The 11,766-nt window shown below is 42.8% G+C and overlaps 1 protein-coding gene across 1 annotated transcript in view; it reads left to right on the top strand.

The window, feature by feature from the left end:
- Window positions 1-1,567: 1,567 nt before the first annotated feature.
- acss2l (acyl-CoA synthetase short chain family member 2 like) overlaps window positions 1,568-11,766 on the top strand; it is a gene marked incomplete at its 5' end in the record, with an annotated part of 44,707 nt that continues 34,508 nt past the window's right edge. The window contains 11 exon segments of the mRNA XM_034182629.1: window positions 1,568-1,658; window positions 1,757-1,875; window positions 1,877-1,953; window positions 5,939-6,030; window positions 6,645-6,748; window positions 7,313-7,385; window positions 7,841-7,916; window positions 9,292-9,376; window positions 10,246-10,383; window positions 10,647-10,817; window positions 10,967-11,100. Of these exon segments, the coding sequence (XP_034038520.1) occupies window positions 1,568-1,658; window positions 1,757-1,875; window positions 1,877-1,953; window positions 5,939-6,030; window positions 6,645-6,748; window positions 7,313-7,385; window positions 7,841-7,916; window positions 9,292-9,376; window positions 10,246-10,383; window positions 10,647-10,817; window positions 10,967-11,100 (1,160 nt within the window).

Raw genomic sequence — 11,766 nt, 5'->3', positions numbered from 1 at the left:
TGGGTGCTCCATTTTCCTCCCACATCCAAAGACATGCAGGTTGGGTGGACTGGAAACTTTATAACTGTCCAGGTCTCCCTTGTAAAAGAGATCTTGATCTCAGTGGGACTAACCTGGTCAAATAAAGGTTAAATTTAAAATGTCCAGAGCACAAAAGAAAAAATTATAACTACATAGTAGCAAAAAAGAGATAACATTATAAAAAAAAAAGAGAAAGATATGTAGAAAACTGGTTATTTCAGTGGAAGTGGATATTGGACCTAAACAAATACTGCTAATATTTCAAGTGCATCATGTGACCTGGCTGTTTGGTTGCAGTGGCATTTAAAGCTCTAACAGCAGTTGGGTAGAAACTGTTTTTCAGTCTATTTGTTCTTGCTTTAATGGCCCTGTACTGTCTGCCTAATGGCAGCAGCTCAAACAGAGAATGTCCAGGGTGGGATGAGTCCTTTAGGATGGTGTTGGCTCTCCTGAGACAGTAAGAACCATGAAGGTCCCCCAGTGTGGATAGAGGGCTCTTTGGGAACCCTCTGGAGCTCTTTCCTGTTTGCCCCGTGCAGGTGACAAACCACGTACAGAGGCAGTATGTGATGATGCTCTCCACGGCAGAGCGGTAAAAAGACACCAGCAATCTCTTGTTGATGTTTTTTCTGAGGATTCTTAGAAAGTGAAGTCTTTGCTGTGCCTTCTTTACCAAGTGTGTGGTGTTCCTGTCCCAGGTCAGTTTCTCTTCTATGTGGACTCCCAAGAAACAGAAGTTGCTGACCCTTTCCACACAGCACCTCCCCGGCCCCCCAATGATAACAATAAATGGACTGTATTTATATAGCACTTTCCCATCTGCATAAGACCTGCAAAGCGCTTTATAATAATGCCTCACATTTACCCCGATGTCAGGGTGGTGCCATACAAGGTGCTCACTACACACTGGGAGCAACTAGGGGATTAAGGACCTTGCCCAAGGGCCCTTAGTGATTTTCCAGTCAGGCTGGGATTTGAACCGAGGATCCTCTGGTCCAAAGACCAATGCTTAACCACTAGACCATCACCTCCCCCATTATTTTTATTCTATTATTTTTTAATATATTTAAATAAAAAATATTGCATCTCATACAAATAAAATTTACCCATATCATGAGGGGAGTTCAGTTGTCTGTTTTTCTCCAACAGTGTCTGAGTTAAAATGCAGTTTTGGGTCTGTGTCTTTCTCCCTCGCAGCAGACATCATCCGCCTTGTCAAATGGGTAAAATTCCACTTCCCTGAATCGCCAGACATCGTCCCGTTCCACATCCTTGTTTGGAAAAATAATACCACCAACAGGCCTGAGAGGGCGCATCCAATGAAAAAAGTGGGAGTGTGTCTCCCTGCAAGCCAATTGGCTGCGTTGGCACAAAGCAGATAGTGAGTATGTGAGCTCAGAGATCAGAGGCGGGTTTCTGTGAGGCCTTCTACTGGACTCTACAGGATCCGGATCAGCATTGACTCTGGATTAACCTTTTATTTTTATCTCACCTTCAGATGACACGGGTTGACCTGCACCCGTCTTTCCACAATGATCGTTCCTGAATCCCTCCTGATGACCTCCAGACACATGCACATGTACCCAATTTTGAGTCCTACTTGTCATTGTACAGGAAGTCTCTGGAAAACCCGGACGGTAGGTCAAACACTTCTGTTTTTGTAGTTCATTCTTGCATTTAACAGCCTGTTACTTTACTCCTGACAGCATATATTGCTTTTATTCCCCCAAAAAAGCTTTCTGGAAAGAGATCGCTGAAGATTTCTACTGGAAGAAGCCTGCAAGTGCACCGGTACTACAGTACAATTTTGATGTGACTAAAGGGAACATTTATGTCAAATGCATGGAAGGGGCCAAAAACCAACATGTGCTACAATGTGCTGGATAGACATGTGAAAGACAGGAATATCGGGGGAGAAGTGGCCTTTCACTGGTAAGCAACTGCATGAAAGCTTCCACACAGACTGCAGTTATGTTAAAAGCCAATAATAGCTGCCGGTTGCAGCGTGCAGACCCCATGTGCACCAAAACAATCCACAGCTCATTATCTCTCCCTTCACATGTTCCTGTCGTGATAAGATGACTGTACTCTTTTAGACACATTCTTGTAGATGGTTTTCTGTAGTTTATAAGAACATGTGCGTATATATATATATATCACCAATTAAAACAATCAGTTTATTATTAAGTGATGACCAGTTTTGTGTTATGAAAATGAAATGTTTATTGTTCTTTTGTTTTAAATGAGATTATTAACTAGACTTTTGCTTCATTACTCAATGTAAAGCAGACAGTAACTGTTGGGAAAGTGTAGTGACACGGACCCACAACAGGGGGCGCAAATGATCGGACAGTGAAAGATAATATGAATATGAACACTTTACTGTTGTGAAAGAGCACAACAAAAACACAGAGGATTACAGAATTTGAGCAAACAGTCAATCCACAAAGGTGACGTGTGGGCAGGCTCGAGGATAGAAGACGTCTGTCCTGAGAAGAACCGGAACCACACGATTTCCTCCGCCACCGAACCTGAAGAATACTGGAGCCGCCAAGTTCCGAGTCCCCAGGTGGCCACCGTCTTCGAGTGTCTGATCTGGTACTGCTGGTGAGGAGCAAAAACAGTCATATGTGGGTGTGTGCACACCCAGTAACAACAACGGTGGGAATGCCACCTCCACCTCTAACACACACTCGTGCAGCTCCTGTCTAACCACTTATCTGGTTGGGGTGTGAAGCGAAGCCGTCGCTGATCACACCAAACGCCAATCTCTCAGATAAGGAACACCACAGGAAAGCGGCTGCAAAAAGAGTTCAGACTAAAACACAGTTAAGGCTGAGACTATTACCTTCACAGGTAGATGATATCTCGGCAACGAGATGGAGATGACGTCCGGTTTTTATGGAGTGGAATGATGAAGTGTAGATGGATGACAGCTGTCATTAGATAATGAGTGACAGCTGTTACCCCCGGCTGTGTCCGTGGCGGCAGCGCCCTCTCGTGCCTGAAGCCCGCACTTCAGGCAGGGCGCCCTCTGGTGGTGGGCCAGCAGTACCTCCTCTTCTGGCGGCCCACACAACAGTAACAGGAATATTTAACCAGTTGCTGGGATTGGCTCCAGCCTCCCAGTGACTCTTAATTGGAATAAGCAGGTATAGAAAATGAATGAATGAGTATTTGGTCAAGAGTGATGGAAAACTCATTTCATACTTGTGCCTCCTAAGCAGAATGTCCCTCGTTTGAGGCCACTTCTGCATCTAGAAATGCATCAATAAGGATGTCCCATTTTCTTTCAGTCAGACGTGTTGCAAAATGCGAAAGGCAGCATACGTGCGTCACTTTTGCGTGAGTATATTAACGTGGCGCTGCAGCATGGTGGATTCCATGAGGGGATCTGCTCCCATGTAGATATGAAGGACTTCTTATAAACTTGTGAAAACACATTGAGTCTTTGCTGGAGATACTTAATTATCCACTAATGAACAGATGGTTATGAATGCTATATTCATTTCTGCAAAAAATAAAATAAAATAAAATAAAACCTTAAGTCCAACACACTGTAGGTTTAATTCATAATTGGATGTGTGGATGTTGGATGTTAATTTAAAATCTAGTATTTCAACAGGATGGAAACAATGAAGCATAAAAAGTTTTTTTTTTTTTCAGTGCAGTGATGCAAAACTTAATGTGACTAAAATCTTGTAAAATATTCAGTTAGGAACAAATTAATTCATATGATATAACTGATGTCACATCAGATTGGTTTATTTTGAATGTAATGTGACCACAATACGTCTTGTTAGTGAACTTTTAAGAAACTCTTTGAAGGACTTCTCAGCTTCCACTGTAATTTCCTGCATAAAGTTACACCCCAAATATCAAGCAAAGCCTTCATAAAAGCATTTTCACTTCTTTTTTTTAAACTCCATACTGTGACAGGTATTTGCTCTGTCTGAATGAAGAAATGGAGCAAACGAGACTCTGCTGTACTGCCAGCTCAGCAGTAAGGCGTGTTCAAAGATACGTCGTCGTCACCTACACGTGTGCCCTGTATCTCAGCTGTGTGTGTCCACGTCCATGTTATCAGTAATGGTTTCAGGTCACACCTTGGCCAAATAGCAGAACTGCCACATGGTGTGTGTGTGTGTGTGTGTGTGTGTGTGTGTGTGTGTGTGTGTGTGTGTGTGTGTGTGTGTGTGTGTGTGTGTGTGTGTGTGTGCGTACATCGTTAATGTGACAACACTTGTTTCTGCTTCTGGTAGTTGTGGCTTGAATTTGCAGTTACTGGGGTTACTAGATAACAAATGCTGATATCATGAGAGTGACAGTTTGTGTTTTAGGAGATGACAGTAATGGGTCTCTAAAAAAAAAATCTGACCATTTTCAGGTCTAGGATTTTGATAGTCTTCGACACACAGGAGAACATCCATTGCGCAAGTGTATGTGGAGCATGACCAACTCCACTGTGCTGCTTACATGGTGCGTAATCTTAGCACAAAGAAAGGCACAAGGTGCAAAAGGGTTGTCACAGAATTAGTCATAGGTGTACTGTGGGCATAGCATGAAATAAATCAATCAGAATTTCAGCTGTCATTGTCCTCAAGAGACAGTACACCAGCAAATGGTGCATTGGTGGCAAACTCAGAAGTGAGAGGTTTTCTGGCAAGGAAAGATTTCTGCACATAAAGCGTTAAATTATGTGAGCTAGAGCCTTCTTCCTCATCCTCCTGAAACAGCTCCACCCCCCGCCCCCAATGTCTGTACCAGGTGCAGACTGTCGATAATACTGCCATCAGACTGTTGTAGGGCTTTGATATTTCTGTCCCACATGCGTTTTTCTTTTGGATGTTTGTAGATGGCAGTGTCGTCTACAAACATGTTGTTGATTTTGTCCATTCGGCTGCTCCCGTTGTTGATCAGGGTCACCACAGTGGATACAGCCAGATCCGCATCAGTATTTGGCACAAGTTTTACACCAGATGCCCCTCCACACACAGGTGCTGGTGTTCCAACGAGGTCTCCCATCCATGTACTAACCAGACCCCGCACTGCTTAGCTTTGAGATCTGATGGGATCAGGCTGACACAGAGCAAATTGACTGCTGTCATCTACAAACATCCAAAAGAAAAACTTGTGTGGGACAGAAATATCAGTCTTATCTCCCACATGAGTTTTTCTTTTGGATGTTTGTAGATGACATTGTCATTTGCAGTGATAGAAGGAAACAGGTTGAGACTGGCTTAGAGAGGTGCAGATAGGCCTTGGAGAGAAAGGGAATGAAAGTCAGTAGGGTCAAGGTGGAGTACGTATGAATGAGAGGGTGCATGGTGGAATACTGAGGTTGCAAGGAGCAGAGGTGGTGAAGGTAGACGATTTTAATTACAAGACAGGAGGCAGAGCTGAAAATGCTGCAGTTTTCCTTGTGAGTGTTGGGGATGGACAGGGTTATGAATGAACAAATCAGAGGAATAGCACAGGTGGGACAGTTTGGAGACAAAGAAGTGAGCAGAGGAGCGACAGAGGGTATAATGGGAGAAGGATGCTGAGGATGGAGCCACGAGGCAGGAGGAGGAACGAAAGGCCTTTATGGATTATTTATGGACGTGTGCTCAATTACTTGTCCTTCTACATAATCAATTCAGTGAAAGCTTCTTCATGACTAAATTATTTTTAAACCCTACTTTGACTAACACCAAAATTCCATATTATACATTTACATTATTGTACAAACTCGATGACAGAAAACATTTCATTTCTCATGCACACTCACAGGTCAAGCTTCATGTCACGTAGAAAAGTGATATCAACACCATATGTTGATGGAAAAACAGAAGATTCTCTGAGAGTTTTCTGTTTCTGCTAGATAGATCAAAAAACTGAAAGCAAAAAAAATAAATGTTATATGCTGTCTCTTCAGGGAGGGAAACTCCCCCGACCACCATGTGACAATCACCTACAACCAGCTGTACAACCAGGTGTGCCGCTGTGCTAATGTCCTGAAAAAACTCGGTGAGAATGATTTTTTTTTTTGTCACTTACAATTGAGTGGAGAGAGATAGAGAAATATAATTAAAGTGTAAAATTAAAGATTTTAATTTAATTTCCATTGTAGTGGTGCACTGAAGCAAAATCACTGTCCAAATATTTATGGACCTGGCTCGGCATCAGTATTTTTTGTCAATAACAGGGCTGAATAAATGTAAGTAACATGCTCCACTCTGGTAATAACTAGCCTGAATGTTCACATGTACTCTTAAATAGATGAATATTGAACAAATAAAATTTGGTACTTATGCAAGAAACTGAAACTCAACTTAAATGTGGTTATAGTATCTGGCAATGTTTTTCTCTCTTATTTATTTTTTGCCTGAAGCGTGTATTTCATAGTTAAAGGACAAGATAAAAAGTGTTTAATAAACACAAGATGAGACTAGCTTGGAGAGGTGATGCTATGCTCTGGAGAGAAGGGGAATGAAAGTCAGTAGGCATGAGATGGAGTATGTATGTGAATGAGATGGAGCAGGTGGAATCAAACACTCAGATGCTTGATTTCTAACATTATCCTTTAGAGTCTTAGGCAGCTGTGAACAGGTATGTAAACAGTTCATGTGTTCGTCATTAAGGTGTGAAAAAGGGGGACCGGGTGTCTGTCTACCTTCCGATGATACCAGAGCTGGTTTTCACCATGCTGGCCTGTGCCAGGATTGGAGCTGTTCACTCTGTTGTGGTAAGTGTTCATGCTCAGGAGTCCAACCACCGACACCAAAGGGCCCCAGAGCCCGAAAAGGATATATATGAGGGGTGACTGAGATGTTCTGAGCCTGACCCAGAAAAGTAGGGCGTGGTTCTTCATCTTTTGTATTCTGAGAAAACAACATTTCTCAACATTGCAACCTATGAGTCAAAACTTCATACATTCTCGAGAAATGCTGGTTTCTCACATTGCAAAAGATGGAGAAACACACCCTACTTTTCTGGGTCAGGCTCAGAACCTCTCAGTCGCTCCTCATAATACAGGCAGTTATCATTTTTACCCAGGTGCTCTTGTCCTCTAGATCATCATATCACTTACACTCCTGTTGGTGTGCTGGTCTAAAAATGAGGTGTGGTCAGGCGCAGACTGATGCATTGATATCATCCATCACCAGAAGGTGTTTGAGCCTAGATATGAGCCTAGCCCAGTGCTGTCGAGTACATAAAGAGCACAACCATCACCACCAGGTTGAAAACACACGTGCACCTGAATGTGTTCCTTTCCTTCCTCACACAGTTTCTGTCTTTGTGTGTTCAGTTTGCAGGCTTCTCCTCCGAGTCTCTGAGTGAGAGGATTATGGATGCTCAAAGCAGCGTGCTCGTGATGGCAGGTCGGTGCAGCACAAGTCGGAACAATGGTTTCAATTTCAGATTTCTCCAATAACATATTTTGATTACATTTAGATGATTCAATGAGCACATTAAAGAAATCCAACCTATTTGTACCCAGCACCTGCCATTTAAACAGCAGTGTGTGCACACTCATGCCCCAAATGTATTAGCGCCAATGTTTTTGCATGTCAAGATAGGGCCCCCCAACTGCATTGAGTTTAAAACATTTTTTCTGCCCAGTTAAGGAAGCATGCAAACACAAAAGCACCAGGATGTGATGTGGTTACTTTATGGATCGGTCAATGTGACACCAGCGATGAATCAGTGTGTGAATACGTGTAAATCCTGCCTGTTGATTTGACTCATCATCAGCGGTGCCACATACCCTTTCTACCTCTCTTCCTCTGGGTCTTTTTTTTTATTTGCTTCCTCTCCACCCTTTTATATTTCACAGATGGTGTTTACAGAGGAGAAAAGCTGATCAACCTGAAACAGATTGCCGATGAGGCGGTGGAGAAGTGCAGGGCAAAGTACGTCCTGCTGACTCGGTCAACAACATCCTCAGCAACCCGTGTGCTCATATATGCCACATGCATCACGAGCGCCCACACACACATGCTGCATGCACACAGAAAACCCTCTAAAGGGAACTTCAAGGAAATGCACAGCCAGCTTTCCACATTTCGGGGTTGCTGGGCAACATGGAGCACACAGATTCATCAAGGAAGCCCATTCGCTCTTCTCCCATAGCAACATGTGAAGCAGAATAATTACACCTTTTTAAGTTCATTTTTTATTATGAAATAGAAAATCGAATATGTTTTTATTTATTGTTTTGAACGACTTCTAAAGGGCCCACCTGCAGTACCTTCAATAACCATCAGGGGGCTGCAGCCCACACTTATGGGAATTTCTGGTTTTGAGAATTTGGAGTGTGCACGGTGTAACGCGAGCGTCGTTCCTCGTGTCCACCCCGCATATGACATAATAGTTATGGTTTTCATGCCTGGCAACCGCATTCTTTAAATACCAAAGACCCATAAATCCATCTGCTTAGCCTTCAGGGTGTTTGTCTAAAAATAAGGTGTAATCAAGCGCACTGCCGGAGAAACGCAATCAATGAGATACAAAAAACGGCTGATAATATATGTAGCAACTTGTGTTTTGATACAAAACACATTGCAAACATTCATCACATACTCCAGCATTCACAGAAAAAGAAAGTTCACTCACATCCCACCAAAGTGCATGATGGCACATTTCCAGTTAAATGAAGATGTAACAGTTTATACCTTACCTTAAAAAGTACTGCATGCAATCAGTCTCTGTGCTTCCATTCATCCAGAGATTTGTGAGGTCATCTTAAAATTGGTAACAGCTGCGCCTACGTGCACAACAATGCACAGTGATTAGTGAACACTCTTTACATACTGCAGCTGCAACAGGTGTTAAATGACACAATATTCACACATAGCTTTCAGCATTATGTCTCTTTTGCCAGCTGATTTTGCTTGCATGCTCAGTGTTTCCTTGCCAGAAAACCTCTCACACCTTTCACTTGTGTCCACTTAATACTACAAAGCTGCGCATCCAGTGCAATACGGTTAAAGGGAATGACAGTGTTGACAGACTCCACTATATGGGAGGTGATCCAGATCTTTTTTTTTTTCCAGATTCTGATTGAGATTTTGCTTTATATAGGCTTTGAAGGATTACGTCAAAACTACTTCACAGATTCTCAACACATTTGCACTACAGATAGATATTAGGGCATGGAAGACTCCACTGCATATTGGAGGTGATCTGCATCACATCCAATTTTTTTATTTTAATTTAATTTTCAAAGAGAAATCATTTTGATGTGTTATAGTGCTTTTAACACTTTTCCTTTTTTTTCTTTCACAGAAAATTGTCCAGTGTCACTAAATGTCTTGTCATTAAGCACCAGCTGCTGAGAAAAAAAAGTGGAGCCGCATGCAACAAACTGCAGGTAATCATATTGGGAAATTTTGCTTCTTTATTCTTTCAGCTAAGCAGATTGTGTCAAATCTCAAATCATGTGCACCCATCAGATGCATGTGCATGCATGTGCATCCTATGAACCGCCTTGGGTCTTGGATGGCAACCACCCAGCCAAACAACCAGGTCTATCCCCATCTCTAAAAGGTAACCATCTATTTGCCAAAGCCAAGTGAAATGTGGGTGTCCATTGGCCTTTTCCAGTTGTTGGTGTCCTCAACACCAAGGCACCTACATGCTAGACCATCTTCAGAGAAATGCACCAAATGCCAAAAGTGCCATAGTTGATGTTCCTTCACAAAAGTCATTAACCTCATCTGAGCCTTCTTTAAAAACCCATCACACTCTGCCATATTCCTCCAAAGTCCTCAAAGTATTGGATTTACCCAGTGAGAAGTTCTAACTGATCGGAATGTGGAATTTTCTCTACGGATGTGGGGGACGCGGTTGAATTTCAGCAGTGCCCAAAGATCCTCCAAAGAGACAGAGTACCACATACTCAGTTTTTCTCAGTCAAAATCAAGGAGGATTCAAGTGTCTGAGTACCTGAATATCTGTCCCTGTACACTACAGTACCAATTTGGCAGGAGCTACTGGTCCTTCAGGTCCAACCTCTTCTTGTAATAAAATGTGAGTCTTCCAGTTTTTGTAAGCCTTTATTTGGCAAACATAGTGAAGTTATGACAGGAAGTAGGGACAGAGGGACACACATCAAAGGCAGCACAGACTGGGACACGAACCTGAGGATGCTGCAAAGGAGCAGGTGTCAACGGAAAACTGCTTTTAAAAATCAAATGTTTTTATGTGCCGGATATTGTTTGTTTGCTTTTTGGAGTTTAGACCTCCTGGAATTCAGAGTGTGACGTGTGCTGGGACGAGGCCACGAGAGACTCTTCTGAACACTGTGAACCCGAGTGGTTGGACGCCGAGGACCCCCTGTTCATTCTCTATACGAGTGGCTCCACTGGCAAACCGAAGGTAAAACACAACTGCAACGTGCACCTTTATATAAGTAAAAGTACAGGAATGTGAAAGACTGCCAGCAAACACTCCAGCTGTAGCACAACAACATCCTTTCTAAGGAGTGCAACGCTACAAAGAATTTTCCCACACACTGCAAGCACATCATTGATATTGCACACAACGACACGGTGACACACGCCCTTCTGTAAGCACTGACGGTTCCCCTATTTTTGCTGTCTGCTGAGTGTTGACCACTTATTTCCTTGTGTTGGGCACAGGGAGTTCTGCACACAGTAGCTGGGTATCTGCTGTACACGGCGCTGACCTTTAAGTACGTGTTTGACCATCACCATGACGACGTGTACTGGTGCACGGCTGATATCGGCTGGATCACCGGCCACTCCTACACCACTTACGGCCCTCTTGCCCTTGGCGCTACAAGTGTTCTAGTGAGTTGAAAACAAGCTCGCCGCTGTAATAAAAATGTGGATTTGGGTTATTTTGCAGCAGCAGCATCATCAGAGGAGTTTATAAATAACTGCTGCAGTGCTGTCAGCGTGCACGTCAGGAGCTGAACACCGTGTTGTGTCTGTGTTAGTTTGAAGGGATTCCTGTGCACCCCCATGCTGGTCGTTTCTGGGAGATTATTTAGAAGTACAAGGTGACCAAGTTCTACACAGCACCCACAGCCATCCGCCTGCTGATGAAGTACGGACTGGAACCAGTTCACAAGTAAGGACCCCCCCCCCCCCCCCCCCAACCATAAAATAATCCTTGTTTTTTTTATCTTGGCTATTTATTTCTTTTTTCTTTCTATTAGAAATGAAAGAGTCTAACTTGAATGTATTCTGATAAAAATGCTTTAATATGAAATACTGCATATGAATTTTGATTCTCAAAGATCAAACCAAACCAAAAACCTGTTTATGTAACCGGCTGCTTTGCTGCAGAAATTAAACACAACAGTATTCATGATACGACTCGTATAACGTGACATTTTCAAAATCCTCCACGTTCAGCTTCTTCTCCAGATGGACACAAGAAACCCCCAACACTCAGTAATGTGAGTTCTTCAGGCCTTGAAGCCCATCGGCACACTTATCCTGTGTGTCACAATAATTAAAAAAAAAAAAAAATCCAAATTTATCTTAGTATCGGTGTGTAATCTGACTGTTCCTGAGGCTGTTTCACCTCTAAATGTGACCGGCCAGAGTCTCTTTACCGTCCTCTGTAAGGCTTTAGGCTGTGTTTTGTGGATGAGTATATACATAACTACCATAATAAATAAGCCACTTGCTTAATAAATCTGGTCGACAGACAGGTCTGACTTATTTCTTTGTTGGGATCAAAGATGGTTAATCATTCTGATTCCAAAGTGATCTGTTGTATGGCTGGGGG

Source organism: Thalassophryne amazonica, chromosome 12 (assembly GCF_902500255.1).
Source record: "Thalassophryne amazonica chromosome 12, fThaAma1.1, whole genome shotgun sequence".
Classification (NCBI taxonomy): Eukaryota; Metazoa; Chordata; class Actinopteri; order Batrachoidiformes; family Batrachoididae; genus Thalassophryne; species Thalassophryne amazonica.
Note: the sequence above shows the minus strand (reverse complement) of the source record. Positions and strands in the feature narration are given on the sequence as shown.